Genomic DNA, 16,221 nt, shown 5'->3' with positions numbered 1-16,221 from the left:
AGTTAACTCTACAACTTATAACGGCGGACTTTTCTTCCTAATGTTTGAAATGGAGCAAATCAAATCGGTAGAATCTCATCAAGGTTGAGAGCTTGAAATAGTCGACACAAATGGAAGAGTTTCGAATTAACGTGCACGAATCGTGAGTTAGTCGAAAAGTAGTAGAAAGTTGACGACAGACGCAGGCCGCTTTCCAAACAATTAGAAAAAGTTAAGCAGCACGCGAACTGTTTAATTTAGCCCGGATAATAATCCTTACGTGTACCAGAAGAGCCAACTAATTTATAGCGTACCTCGACCAGTTTTCTCGACGCGACGTGCTACAAATTCGGCCCCGTTGCCACGTATTTAACGACTTACGAGCGAACTTTGGTCTTCCCTTGAAAACTCCGCTCCTCGAGATTCTTCCAATTCGCCAAGAAGGAATGTTGCGGAAACAGAAATGGTATATCATCCTGACTTTGGAATGAAATCACAAATTTTTACAAATCTTTTTTATTCGCTGTACAACGGGACAATTATTATTGCGTCACGCGTTAAACCTTAACAATGACTAAGATTTTCATTGGCAACTTTATCATTGCAGTTAGTATGCGAAATAATTCTTGTGAATATGGAGAAACTTAATGTCTGATTACACCAATTGAACAATTTTGGCAGGAGAAAAACATTTTTTCAAAATTTCCCAACAATCCCATTGAACACAAACGGGTCTTTAAAGCCTTTTCTGAACTGTAACACCTGTCCAATGAAACAGAAACAAAGCGATAGGAACGGCAGTAGACAAACGAGTAGAATTTTTCCCAGTTTTCCTCCCGACTGACCATTTTTTTTTCTCCCTTCTTCGCTCCTATTTCGACGTTAGAGCTGGTCAGCCTTGCCCGAGGTGCGTCAGAGGTGAAAGTGGCCCGAGCAAGTCGCGGTCCAGCGATTTCTGTGGATTTTTTTATTCCCCTTTGCGGCCTGGTCAGCGTGAGATACGAGAACCAACTACCGCGAAAACCAGATCAAAAGTTTCTTTTTTACCTCTCCGCCCTCGTATTCGTTTGCATAATGCAACCGTGTACGTTTCACGGCGGATACGTTCCTGCGATTTTTTCCAACGAATCGTCTGCATTTTCGCCCTTAATTTATTACGCACTCGTAATTTGAAAAGTTAACCGGAGGAACAAAGGGTATCGGAATCGAAAATAGGAGGAAGTAATCCTAACTTCGTTAAACGAGACTCGATATTTGGTCGCAGCTCGGTGAAACACGCGATGGAACGCGACACGAAATTCCCTCCGTTCGAATCGCGAAACTTTCGATCGACTTCCGCTCTACCGGAAACCGCGTTACGATATTTTACATCTACGTGTCTCCTATCTTTCTCGGATTAAACGCAAAATTCCCATTGAATTAAGGCTGCATTTATACTTCACTCTAAAACGCGAACGTTATTCGATATTCCTCAAAATAAGATGAACGTTTGTAGAATTTCCAAGCTTTCCCTTAATTTTTATTTTTACAGTACAACTATTTGATCGATAGAGCATAAAACTTGCACCAAAGATGTCACATTGGCAGATGCATGAAAAGATAAATAATAATCCAGAAATTAACTCCGACCTTATACCCTCCATCTATACACGCGCACGCACGCACTCGCCTCGAGTTACAATTAATTAAATTAGTTAAATTAAATTACATGGAAAAATGTACGCAAACGCGGGAACAACATCGATACCATAGATCAGAACTCGCATTACGTACGACAGATTATAAATGTCGCTTGTGCACTGATTTTCAATTTCCAGACTCGTTTCGAAATCCCGATAGAGAGGTCTGGACATATTTTATCAGCACTTTTGCACGAGTCTCCCCCCGTTCCCGAGAAAATCAGCGTTGCGAGCCGAAACGCGGAGTTAACAGCCGATCGTTCGCCGGGCATTATCGCGAAGGGAAATCGCGACAGGGACGAGCATTCTGCGTGCACCAGCCGATAAGACCGGATTTATTGTGTCGACGAGCGACTCGACGAACGATTCTCGACGTCGAAACAACGCGTTTAATACCGAGCGATACGTGGCCAGCGTGAATGCGACGATAATTAACAGGCATCTCTGGACGCTTTATTCGTCGACGACGAACGTGGAACACATACGAGACTTTACGCCGCCATTGTACCCGTCGACGTAATTAAAACTCGGACGACGTCGAATGGAAACGTTCGAGTGCCTCTAAATACGGTAATTCCATCGCTAAATGCGGACTTCTTTCGGTCGGTACTCGTGAAACCAACGGAGAAAACATAATGGCACAGTCGACGGGAAGATGAAAGGTTTCGAGTCGAATCGACACGAAACTCGATGGCTAGTATCGTGAAATAGGATAGCGACGACGACTCCTGGGTTAAAAGAGTTTGTTACCGGTGGCTGTTCGTGTTGTCGAAGTTCGATCTATGCTAATAACCTTTGCACGGCGAAAGCTGATGTCGTAGAGGGTGAAAGGTGAAACTGGTGGAAGCTTCGGATTACCAACGTGTGGTTCTGGGAAATTTTAAATCTGGGCATTCTTGAATTATTGATAAGACAGCCGTGAAATCTGAACTGGTAAAATTGGAATCTTGAATATCGATTTAAAAAATTTGAATACTGGCGAATTAAATAAATACGTTCCTATAGAAATAATACAACGAAATATATTGCGTAAATAAAATAAAACGTAGCTTTCTATTCTATAAATTTAATTTATATAATAATGTGATATTTAATTTATATAAAAACGTACCGAATGCGAATGTAAAACGTACAAAAATATATAAAGTAATGAAATTGAAGTATTCGTTACAATATCAAGTGTGTGTGTATAGGATCGAAATATGAATTTGCATAAACATCTTCATTCTGATAATAGCACACGCCAACACGTAATCCAATTCCGTGAAGGAAATGAAAGTTCTCTTTGATAGAGAATTTACATTCTTCAACGACGTCTCGAAGATTTTAAAGCGATCAAAGGCGACTATTTGATAAACCGATGGAGCCATGACTCTCGATACCTTACAGCTTTTGGATGGCTACGTATAAATCGGGCCGAATCCGGTTCTCAGTCGGAAGTGTTTCGCGTCCCCTGGCGAACGGAGCTTCGAGGGTCTCGTAAACTTGCAAAACCCATGCATGCACCGCTCGCCGTCTCCTAGTAGCGTAGAATGCTCGTCGTACAGAAATAGTTGGCCGAAACAAAGCGAACAAGAGGAATCATCGTGTGGCTTGCGTGTTCTTTGACGCTGTGTCTTCGGCCATTCGTACGTCTAGCTTAAGCAGGTTCGTGGGGATAACATACGTGGCGACAGGAAGCGTCTCCGAAGAGGAAGACGCTTCATTTTGATTCACTGGTCAACCTGGACGTACACTACCGCTCAAAAGCAGCCAGACCCTTGCTTAATTTTGACGAAATATATCTCAATTATAAAATTACAGACGCAGATTCCAAACTTTATAATATCGTCTGTCTTATTTCACTGAAAAAACCGAGAGGCAGTCGGTGAAACGTAGCGAATTGCATAACATTTTATTTTATATAAAATATAACTTGTATTTACGTTTCGATATTTCCTGCGCAATTGTTTTTTTTTCAATAAATACAACTCAATTATAGAATTGTACAATTCGAAATTATTTATAATACACCGTATAAATAATAAATACTTTGTCTTCTCGTTACGTGAGTCGATTTTCATTCTATTTAATGTTCGGTTGCGTAAGCTTAAACGCGAAGTCAAGAAATTACCAATACCATACGAAACGTCGAACGATTGTAATCCAACTCTTTTACTAAGTATAGTTGTACGTACTAATTTAAGATACATAGAAACTCAAGCATTGCTACCTTTTACATTCAGAAATGCAAATTTCTTCCTCTTTAAATAAGCAATCGCAAACTTTTGAACGGTAATATAGTCTCAACAGCAGCGATCTAAAATATCGACCGCTTACGTAAAATCGTGCTACACGTGCTACAAAATTCACACTGAAATATTCGCATTCAGGCGTGTTCAAAGTCAAACATTCAAATCCAAGCATCTCGATTAAATTTCAAGTTCAAATACCGATATCAAAGATTTCGATTCAAATGTTCAAATCCAAGTGTTCAAGTTCAAACGTTTAAATGCAAATGTTCCAATTCAAATTTACGTTAAACGCACCCGTTATCAAAGGACACGTGACAGACACGCGATCAGATAAGCAGAAACAAAATGAGAAACTGATTCCTCTCTTGTCACATTCTGATGTATGTGCATAGACGAATTGTCGACGGCTGCACACAGCGTGGAGAATCGTGAGACGTCGCCGTATCTAAGACGATAATTATAAACCGACACATCGAGTCACGGTAGCCGACAAAGGTACACCCTGCGATCTATTTTGTGCCCACGAACGCGTTCCATCGCGTTAGTTCCGCCGCGTTACGCACGTGAATCGACGTAATCGACGGAACGCTGGTTTACGTCCGCGCGAAACGATTCACAGCCGGGCCGCTCGTTATCGTTATTTTTAATCCTGTTACGCATCGACGTACTGATTTTTCACGTATGGCCTCTGCCTCGCAGGGAAAAGTGGATCGAAACCAGAAACGATCGCATCCAGAGACACTAACTTTGATCGAAGCAATCTGCTAGAATTTCTTATTGTAAAGATGTAAATATGTATGAGATCTTTGGAATTTTACGACCGCAATACGGACATTTCTACAAATTTATATTCTTAAGATATATAATTAAGAAGGTGAATGTTTGAAATCTGTTTGAAATCAGTTTGCAAATATAGTACGTTCTATCGCTTATTGTTATTATTGTTAATTGAAATTAATCGTCAATTAGCATAATTCAGGTTAAATCGTTGATAGACATAATACATTTCTTTCCACGCGTTTTTTCTTCTCACCTTTAATACCTTTACAGTGCAAGGCCGGTTCTCGGCCAACCTGTTTACTAATTAATTATTTATTTATTATCCATTTATTAGCGACCCGACCCGTACCATACCATTTATATTACCCTATATAAGAAAGTAGTGATAATTGGCAAGCCTGGCTTTACCTTAGCCAGGGAAAAGCGCAGTAATATATCAACGGTCGTTTATCTGTTAATAGAAATTGTCGTGTCCACAAGACGTTTATATTGTACTAAAAGTATATCAAAATTATACACTTTGAATCTATCCTTGCTCGTAAATTATATACGTCTAGTTTCGTCGAGGCTTACGCACTAACTATCGAGACAATTCCTGTTCCAAAATTACCCGAGACGTTTGGCATCCAAGATAAAGACATTTACGATATACATGCGTGATCTTACATTAATGTCTCTCCTTTTACCACACGTAAATTGGCAATTTCTAAACGTTATAATATTCGTTCGAATAACGTTCGAACGTTAATATTATATGTGGAAAAACCAAACGTTTAAGAAATAAAATAGAATTCCGAGCAATAGATGAATGGCAAAGAATCTTCGTAAACCTATTGATGGCGATCAGCGATCGTTCGACAATAATATCACCGTAAAACTCCAAGCAAAACGCGTACTTTTCTGCTTTGTGCCCTTTAACAGTTAGCTTCAACAACTTGAAATTTCTCACGATATTCGCTCGATCTACTCTTTTCGTATCAGAAAGGATCGTCCTACACGGGATTTTTCGAATTTCAATAAAATGACTGAAGAGGTTACGGTGGACTGGTGCAGCCGATTTGCGTATATAACAATAAAATGAATAGGCACGTGGCCGTGAAAGGTTGCGCTGCGAATCATCTCTCGTGTCATGTTCAGGAAATGATAAGGCACCTTTTTTAGCGATTCATCGTCGTCACCTACCGTACGAAGCTTCTATATTCGTCTATATACCGGAACAGATGCCATTTATTGCTCACCCAGCCGCTTTTATCCCTCTTTCCCCCGTACCCCGCTAATCGTACGTCCACGAAGACGAGAATGATACGTCCTAAATTTGACAATTTTCTTACTTAGCCGCTCGTCTCTACAGATTCATTTTTAATACAAAACATATATCCCATTTTCTTTATTAGTTACTTTTTATTACGAAGAAATTTGGTCACTCTCGCCGGTGAATCAACGAAGACAATCCCGTATCATTTGCGTTTCCACCAGTTTCCAACTTTCCCTTCGAATATGGCTCGTTTCGGTCTCATTGTACGATAATTTACATTCAAATATCCTATAAAAGACATTATATCACGCCAATTTCCATTACCATTTACTTTTCATCGCAATAATAACAAATTTCATTTTATTTTCACCGAAAAACGTTTCGTCGTCGATGGCTAACTTGCCCTTCAGAGACAGGCGCTAATTTCTCTAACGATCGGCGTCCAAAAGAACTCTGGTGATTCTCGTAATTTTCACGAAAACTCCGGTTGTCCCAGATCGGAGCTCGATTCGGAGGTTAAAACTCGCAACCAAGGGATGATCTCGATTCGTTTGGTCGCGTTCATTCGCTTTTACTTCCACGCGTTTATCACCGACACTCGATTCAGCCGCGAATGTACTTCAGCTGGTAATTAACTTCAATTACGAGTCGCTTTACACCCTTCACCACCCAACCCTAGCTCCCCTCTGGCCCACTGAGATTCTATTTTTGAATTAGTTACCTCTACAACACGCTACGCGCGACTTATGAATAATTTAACTTGTGAATTATTCATGGCCAGAAAACTCACGATAAATCAAGCCTTAATTGTATACCCGATACGCAAACGGATAAAAACGGACGCGTTTCGCGCCCTTATCGTCGAAACCAGCGGGCATGTACTCGCCAGAAGTACGTTCATATAGGTTTCTGGTTACTTTTTACAGTGGCCTGAATCTTACAAAGATTGTCAGACGGAAATAGACAGTATCTACATGTCGTAGCGGGGATTTCGCGTAACTTTTTTCCGAACGTAATTCACGTTTGACTAATTTAAGCCTCGTAATCCGGCTTGTGGCACGATCCTTTGTCGTTTGAACGTGAATGACCGCGTTAAGGCAACTATCGATGGTACAGAGCCCGTCAAACCGACTCGTTTATTTATCCAAACACGCGACAACCGACCGTAACGCGTACGAATGAAGATCGTGGGACGAGCTTCGATATATTTGCTCTGCTACTGTTCCACAAAATTCCTATGATTATACATATATTTGACGATGAACACGTAGGAAATACCACAGGAAGATTCGATCGAAAAATATATTCTTAAATCTTTTCACAAAAGAGAGTATAAATATTAGTATAAATATAAATATAAATATAAGTATAAATATTTCGTATGTCTTTTCCTATTATGTACAACTGAACATTGTTTCATATATGAATTTACTCTTATAGTTTCCAGATAATACGTATCTCGAACGTTTCAGATTTTTCTTATATACGTATCGCAAAATACAGTTAGTAGGCTAAGATTCTAAGATTCTCAAAAATGTTCTAACGTTATCTTACGACGGACAAAAAGCATAAAATCAACGACATTGCGCGTCACAAGGTGCTCATATGCGAAAGAGTTAATAGACGATTTAATGGATTCCGTGGAACGTATACGAGCGACTGTAAGAGTTGTACGCAGGCATGAAAGGGATGAAAATTGGAATGGTGGTAACAGTTTCGGTAGATTAAAACGCCACGGTACTTGGCGCATTGTGGTCGGCAGAATATCGATAAGGACGCCTGCACAATTTTCGGTTTTATCACTGGCAAGCTTGTTCCCAGTCACCGTGACGTGGATCAGTTAACGAAGTACCCGGCTCGGCGACATTACCCTGCGCTCGATCGACCCGAGCCAATTTCCAATTACACTTTTTTAGCCTGAAACTGCGCCTCGTCCCTGTTCCGGGACGAGCCTAGAAAATCGATTCGATTTTGCCCAAAGGTACGTATGGCTTTCCGATAATGTTCCCAGGCTTTCCTTTCCACGTGTATAGAATTCACGGAAAACTTCGGATCGAATCTTTACAATTTAATCAAATCAATGTCAAATATACCGTGTATCAATGTATACAATGTGTTTCATCGAGATTTAAGCTTCTAAATATCTTCAATCTATTTTCAATCGCGGTACACACTTGAATACAGAGTCCGTGTCTAATAATTCTGAAAATTAAGTACGTTTGTAAAAGCATCTGCACCGTACCGTGCCGTACCGTACCACTAAACACAAACTAGACATTTTTGCAAGCCTCGCGTTCCAACAACGAATGAGATGTATATAACCTCCTAAATAATATCGCTCAAAGAATCGCCGATTAATTAACGACGAAAAATATATCACATCCGAGACAAACGTGCATTATTATTCGACAATGTTCCGCGTATACAGAGCGATAAAACCGCATTATTTACTGCTACCCAGTACCTATAACAAGGCGAAACGCATCGCCAAACTTTATGGGCCAATAAATAATCTATTTCCTCGAGCCTTAACACGTATGTGCCGCGGGTGTATTTCTATTTCTCGTACTGTATCCGAGGCAATACACAGAGGGGACAAGAATGCGCCGCTGTCTATGCGTTCACGGATGCAGAGCACAGAAGCTCGAAATAAGCCGCAGCTGGAGCTGTTTAGGCCTTGTGTTTCTCTCTTCTTCTTCCTCCTCCTCCTTGTCTGTCGCATCATCTTCGCCTATTGATTTATCTTTTGGCAATATGTCCGGGGATCGTTCGAAAAGATTGTCAGAGGCAACCAACACACACTGGACATTGCCCAACGTAAGCAACCAAAGATGATTTATAGAGGCCGAAGGTAATAGTAATGTCGAACGCGTTGAGAATTGAAGCGGCATAAATCTTCGTTGCCACTGTACAAGAAATATTCACGAAGCTCGACTGCTGCGAGAACCAAACGTCTCGTTGCAAAGCTAATAAGTGTATTTTTAACGGCGGAAATATATTTAGCTGACCCTTAAGCTAGAACAGCGAGACAGTCGCCACCGGAATCGTCGACTGTCCGTGTACTATCTTAAAGGTGCGAAATTTGTTACGATTTATCGCGTAACGTTGACATTATCGCCTTACGTTGGCAACCGAAATTTTCCCTCTTGTTTGCGAACCCAGACTTATTCTGCGCTTCTATCTATGCGGTAGCAGGGCTACCCGCATACCCTGAACCTACGTACGTATTCTTTTCATACACCAAATATACGTGAAACGAGAGTTTTACTTTTATACTTTCCTGAAATTTTGAACTTTCATTTGGAAGGTAAATATGCAATAACGAAGCTGTCGTTTCGTCAAATCTCACGCGGCTATTTGTTATTTGGCAATCTCTCTCATTATCTTCAGACTCTTCTTTCCCAAAATTCAAATATCGTTACCGCAAATCGACCAAAATGTCCGGATATTTATGAACAACGGTGTAAATACACGCGGATGCATGCATGCGACGCTCGTAGAACATCCTGCCATTACAACGTTTGAAAGATAGCTTGTAAAACACGGATAGGCTGTAACGCGGTGGATTAAATACCCGGTGCATGGTTAAATCGACGATTAAATCAGCGCGCGGGCTTCTATTATACCGGGCAACTGCTTATTGTCTTCGATGATATTATTAGAGGAAGGCTTGTTTTTTAAATTAAACTCGCCTCGGATGGCTGCACCGAAAATTGATCGACCGTGAATATCGTGAATATCGTGAATTACCCTGATGCGGGTGTCGTCAGGTTGCCGCTCACGCTGCTTCGCGCGTTTAGGTAAGCGATAAACGTTATCGCCGATAAAGGGGGACATGCGTCCGTTTTATGAGCAAAGAACAAAAGAAACGCGTCTTAAACGTGAATTTGACTCTTTTCAATCATTTTTTGTAAAACGATTTCAAATTGCCAATATACGTGAAGCTATGGAAGAATAATTTCAAAAGCTCGTCCCATTTCCTTCGATCTTTTTCTTTTCATTTAAAAAGACAATTTGATCGATGAAATATACATATCCTTCAAACGTAATGTTTAAAGTTTAAATTGCAACTCGTTATCGTTAATTAGTTAAACGAAAAAGATAGATACAGAAAGTACACAAGAAAGCTTTTAGCTTTTAACGAAACATGAAGTTTTAATTACTGTAAAATTAGTACGAGAGCCAATTCCAGAACCTTTTTAAAATCGAAATCGATATCATCGCTATTTTGAAAGCTGAATTATATTTGAGAAAAAATTATAAAATAATAAAACGAGAGCCTATATACGTAATACAATCTACAATTGATCAATTAACTAATACTGTGAATTCATAAATTACTACGCAGCAGAGCATTGATGGTATATGTTACGGCACTTGTGGTAACGTAAAAAATGATGCGTTTAAGCCGAGTAAGTCGAATGGCTCGACAACCTGTAACTGAACAAAATATATTGACGTTTAAAGCTAAAACGTTCAGATTGCCTCTTTCTTCGTATTCCTCCCGAATACACTTCCCTTATACTGTACCTTAAGAAGAATCGTTAAAGAAACAAATGACAGAGAAGTCCGCGATCAGATCTGAAAAGCTCGAGGATAATAAAATCTGTTAATGAAAGTAATTAGTTTTCGACGATCCGTTAACGTGCCCAGGTGACCTGACTAGTGTTTCTAGCGTTGAACTTTTAAAATTTATCAGAATACCGAGTGACAGGCGTCGCAGCCGCGACCATCACCCCAGACGCGATCCAAAGGATATATTTAGTCGAATAGGAGCGGTACGAACGGGGCGAAGAGTTTCGCGTAAGTGCCGTGCAACAAACGCGATGCAAAAGTTTAATGGGACGTTATTCCGAGGAATAAACGATATGTTTTAGCTCGTAAAATAAGAGGAGTGGCGCGACTAGCCAGGATATTTATTCATTACTAATGTTGGCACCGGCCACTGGTGTCGACGATTCGATTTTAATCGGTACAGTTTAGAAAATACCTCTAGCTATCTCATGACCGAGTACGCTAAATCGCGAACGGGAACGTGGCCGAGAATAATCCCGGCCGAAAATATTGACAGTTCGATTTCTGTTCGATCATCTGACTCGTGTATTTGTGGAGCAAACCAGCAATGTTCTCTCTACTATAGACCGATACCAGCGTCTAAAACGAGTCGAAAGGAACATGGATTTCGACCATATGGTTCAAATTACGACGAGATCATCTTTCTGGTTAATTAAACGAAATCGAATCGTTACTAATAATGGATGAGCGAAAGCTGCACAGAACGTACAACATCCATAATTAATTCAAGAATACCTTTCATCATATCGAAATGTTTGTCGATAGAAGTCGCTTAAATGATGAAATGTTCAAGTATCGGAGTACTAATCTATCGAGGTATCCAACTATCGTAAATATTTGGATATTTGAACGTTTCAGTACTAAGATACGGTCAAATTTGACTTATTAAAATATAAAAATACCGAAAGATGATGAAGTATTACGGTATTAAAGTACCGAGGTACCGTAACGAGTGTGTACCTTCGCTGCTATTCACGAACAGAAACGAAAATATTTCTATACGTCTGGCGAACTGTTTGTGAATTTCTTACAAGCAGCGTCCACAACAAGATCGCAGAGTACCGTAAAATGTTGCAAACGTGTTTTGGTAACTGACCCGCTGCTTTACACTGACTTACGACTTTATGACTATTGGAGTATTAAAATATCAAAGTATCGTAGCACTAAATCATCGAAACGTTGGCCACTCAAATTATCGTAATACTATTAACAAATAAATTATACGGCAATCAACATCCAGAATAATAACCAACGAAGTTTTCGCAAAGGTCAAATATCTACAACATGCACGGCACGCAGCATGCAGTCTGGCTTAATGGGTACATTCTCGAAAGAGAATGACCTCTATTTACGAGACCCAGTGACAAGTAAAATATGATAAATGAGAACGTAACAATAAAACTAGTGCTTGGCCGGTAACGCACAAGATAAAACGTAGCGGAAGAGACACAATGTATACGTATGTGACCTGTTCACCAATGCCGACCGACCCGCGAGAAGGAAAGAAACCGACTCTGCGAAGACGTGTATCTTCTCCAGAGAAGGGAGAAAAGAGGAGCGAGAAAAGAGAAGCGAGGGAAGCACGGTGGAAAGATAAAAAAAAAAAAAGGGTGTGTTGGAGAAAAATGGCTAAAAGTCGGAGGAACGACAGTCGGAGGATTTAAAAACGAAAAAAGGTCGACAGAGAAGTTTATTATATTCTTGAATAGCGTGCTCTCGGGGGCCGAGGACTCGCGGAAACACGCAATTTTCATGATAAAGCAAACAATAAACCGTGTCCTAGACGAAAGCGTAATAAAAAACAGGCTGTCGTGCAGAGTGGACGGTCGCTATTATGAAAACCATTTAATTTAAGAAAGGGTGCCGTTGTTAATTTACCCGATGACACTTGGAACATCAACAAAGAAAAAGGGGAAAAAAGGGAGAGAAAAAAGTAATGATGCCAATGCAATGGCATTTGGGATGGGACGCGATTGAAAAGAAGCAAAGGTCGGGTCAGATTATTATTAAAAAGGCAGCAGACGCTGAATGAAACAGGATGAATGGAAGAACGGGCTGAAACGGGATGAAAGGAAAAGCAACGAGTGAATTAAAAACGACGAGGAAGTGGTCAGAGACAGTAAATAAATCAAGAAACGCCGCGAAGAAATTAACTTGATAGGGACACAGAGAAAAAGAAAGGACAGATCAGGAGTGACAAATTTTCGGTATAAAGCAGGGAGTGGATGAACTTGAAAAAGAAACAAGCAAACAGGCAGAAGTAAGGAGAGGCGTAAACAAAGGACGGTTGACTGTTTATAAAACTCTACAATGAGGAAGACGATAAAAAACAGCGGCATGAAAGAAGAGAGGAAACAAAGGACATAAACTCGTGTCAACGAGCACGAGAACGAGCAGGAACAATCGAAATTAGAAATAATGTTGGAAACGCCGGACAGACCGATGAGTGAAATAACAGAGGAACGTAAAGCTGGCAGAAAAATAAGGAGAATAGGAAGAACGAGAAGAATGACGGAGAAAGCGAGAAGGAACGCGCGACAAGAGGACGATCAGTCATCCCGAAAGACACGAAGGCTGCAAATAACTCGCACTCGGTGGTACCGGTCAAAAGCATCGGCGGATGTGTTATGACGCTCGTCCCTCTTCTCTCCGCCATGTTTTTAACGATCCTTGGTGAAACGTGGACAGAACGTACGGGAGTAAAAAGAACGAGAAGAAAGAACGAGATCGTTCTACACACAGAAAGAATCCTAAATCAAGCAGGCTCGTTAACGTCACGTTACCGCTTTTTATTACGCTTAATCCTTCCTCCATTGAATCGGGTGTTTTAATTCGCAAATTTTTTGTCATCGTAGCAAACGTGAAATACGTTGAAGATCGCGATAGATGGAAGTAAGATAAATCGAACGCGTTAGATTTACGAAAACTGAGTTGGAGCGGGTTCGAAGCGATTGGGTCGAGTTGCAACGAATTGAAAAGAATTGAAGCGAATTGCAGTGAGTTAGAGCGAACAGAGAAGCAGATTGAAGCGAGTTGAAACGAGTATCAATGAGTGCGTTAACCAGCTACTTGGGTCAAATCAAAACGAGTAGCAACGAGTTAGAACAACAGGATAGAACGAATAGAAGCAGATTCAAACAAAATGAAACCTATCGGAGAAACTTGGAGCAAATTGAAACCTATTAGGACACATCTGCGGAATACATAATTTATAATTGAATACAGAATTCGTTCACGATAGTAACAATTATCGATATGTAATGAAATATAATTTTCCTCATAGGCTAGAAACAATTCTGCTGGAAGAACTATATTTAAAGCGGATTGAAACAAATTGATTATAAGGTTGAAGCGAATCGAAGCAGATGAGTGTAAAGTGGAGCGAAATTGAAATAATTCAATACCAAATAGAACGAGAAGTTCGAGTAGAAGTTAAACCGCGTGATCAGAGCTAAACCATTCGAGTTTGTTTATCTATCGACGCAACACATGGTATTACGTAGAAAATTGCTTAATAGGGACGAAGATAAAAGGAATTCTACAGTGACCTAAGAGGAATGCTTGATTCGCTAATAACCTACTACGCAACAAAAAGATCTACGAGGTTCGTGTATGCCATCGCGAGGTCTCTCCCTTTCGCTCGCCTCCAGTGTTGTAATTTTTAATCATAGCATCCGCGTGAACGGTTCCTATGTACAAGACGGGAATGTGGATTTCGCTATACAGTGAAAGTAACGGGTCGTAGACTTGCATCGTGGGAATGTCTCATGAAAGGGATGCAATTATTGTATAAACAATTGCTCTATAACAAAATCCTCGTTATTAATACGATTACTTTTTCGATTTCGTACCAATTTTGTTCTCCAAATGTTAATAATCCTTTTGCTTGTTGAAAAAGGAAGAATAAAATTCGGACTAAAAATTCGGAGACTGCAGCAAGCGACGCATATATTTCATTGAAACTCGAAGCAATAAACACACGTGATCTCTAAAATTATTTATCTGAATGATGCAACAGTGTTTTCCTAAAAGAAAATAATAATAATAATAATAACGATAATAAAGAAATAAGTCGGACTCCAAAAAGTCAGTTGCGTCAGCAACGCGAAATAAATTTCGTAATCCCATATTTTTCTATACCGTGCACGAGCTTATTGTAGCTCGTGTATTAAGAACTTCGAGTGTAAATCTTTTACGAACTATGCTTTTACGACTCTTCCTAACGTCGTGCGAGATAAATATACGATCTGAAACGTATCACTCTCACAACTAACTACATTGGTAATTTGTGAAACCTATATTGATAGCCATACACGAGTCACTTTATGATATATTAACCTATTAATTCTATTAAAACTGAGGCAATTTACACTTGCGAGAATATAAATAAGAAATGTATTCAAATTTTTTTTTATATACCATTATTTATACCATTATTTTTATAGCATAAAGAAAAGAAAGAAATAAAACTTTTCATAATTCAATTAGTTGAATCTGAAGAGTAGCATTTCCTAATTTAAAAACTCACCATTGTACAGTACAGTAATGCGATCGTGTTTACATATTATTATTACATTTTCATGCAATTTTCAATGAAATTTTAGTGAATTATTATCAACTTTGTCATATATTGAAAATACGTTAATTATTGTTTTTTTTTCTTAATTAACAATTTCGTTGCTATCGACGCATGCTTTGTATCGTTTCGATCATCTACATAATACTACTAACGTAACTGTTGCATCTCTGCAAAATCACTTCGGAAAAAGAAAGAAGAACGACAGTGAATAGCGTATCGAAACGTTATTTAGAAGAAAAGGCAATTTTAACGAGATATAATTCCACAAATGAAATAGCCGAATTTTTTAATACTAAACGTGTCAAATCTGTTTTTTTAAATATACCGATATATTCGTTTGAATGGATCACACCGCAGATATGTAACTGACGTAACAACGAACTCGACTCACCTCCTCGTCCGACAATGGTTCCTCGTAATCCGATTGCGAACCCTTGAACACAAAGATGCATTCCGATAAATCCAATTTGCGCGCATTGCCGAACTGCGTCTGTCGATCCGTCAACTGCTTCACACAAGTCGTCTCTAACATATTCTTCATTCGTTGAAACACGATTTTACTGCAAATGCTGTAGTTTATATGTAAATAACCGCTTTGGACTAGGACATTCTGCAACGATAAAATAAATATCTTCGTTAATGACTTGACTTCATTTATTTCTTAAAAAAAAAAAAAAAAAGAAAATGGATTTAGACTAGAATTTTCCAAAAAATAATTTCATCCACGGGGATACGTAAAAATATTATATACTAGCCTAACAGGCCAGTAACCGCGCAGCAACTGGAAAACTGATAAGCGGTATCGCTAACGGAAGGATTTCCATTCATCATCGAAAGTATGAGTCCCTAAATCATGCTACTTCATTCATCCGTGTACACGTGATACCGACCACATGGCCAGGTACTTATGACTTCATTTATAGATACGAACGGATCTTTAAACGAATACGGCGGTGAATACAGTATGGATCGAATTATCGTTCACGTCACACTAACGTACTGTACACGTACGTATTATCTTCTTCTACGTATATATATATATAGATAGAACATGACGTAGCTGTGTACAGATACATTTATGTATATATACATATATAGATATTTACATTGTTTCGATGCTAGCGTGTATTATAGGTTAGA

At 39.4% G+C, this 16,221-nt stretch overlaps 1 protein-coding gene across 2 annotated transcripts in view; it reads right to left on the bottom strand.

Moving 5' to 3' along the window:
• Positions 1-16,221, bottom strand: part of LOC122572791 (RNA pseudouridylate synthase domain-containing protein 2-like) — a 172,807-nt gene that overhangs the window by 156,141 nt on the left and 445 nt on the right. The window contains exons 1-2 of one of the 2 annotated variants that reach the window (XM_043738239.1): positions 15,837-15,997; positions 15,473-15,691 (exon numbers count right to left, since the gene is read on the bottom strand). In XM_043738239.1, the coding sequence (XP_043594174.1) occupies positions 15,473-15,622 (150 nt within the window). In that variant the 5' untranslated portion in view covers positions 15,623-15,691; positions 15,837-15,997. Of the gene's footprint in view, positions 1-15,472; positions 15,692-15,836; positions 15,998-16,221 lie in introns of those variants that run through there. The other variant, XM_043738237.1, reaches the window with a different exon arrangement.

Source organism: Bombus pyrosoma, linkage group LG11, assembly GCF_014825855.1.
Source record: "Bombus pyrosoma isolate SC7728 linkage group LG11, ASM1482585v1, whole genome shotgun sequence".
In the NCBI taxonomy this organism is placed as follows: Eukaryota; Metazoa; Arthropoda; class Insecta; order Hymenoptera; family Apidae; genus Bombus; species Bombus pyrosoma.
The sequence above is the reverse complement of the archived record's forward strand: the minus strand, read 5'-3'. Positions and strand labels throughout refer to the sequence as shown.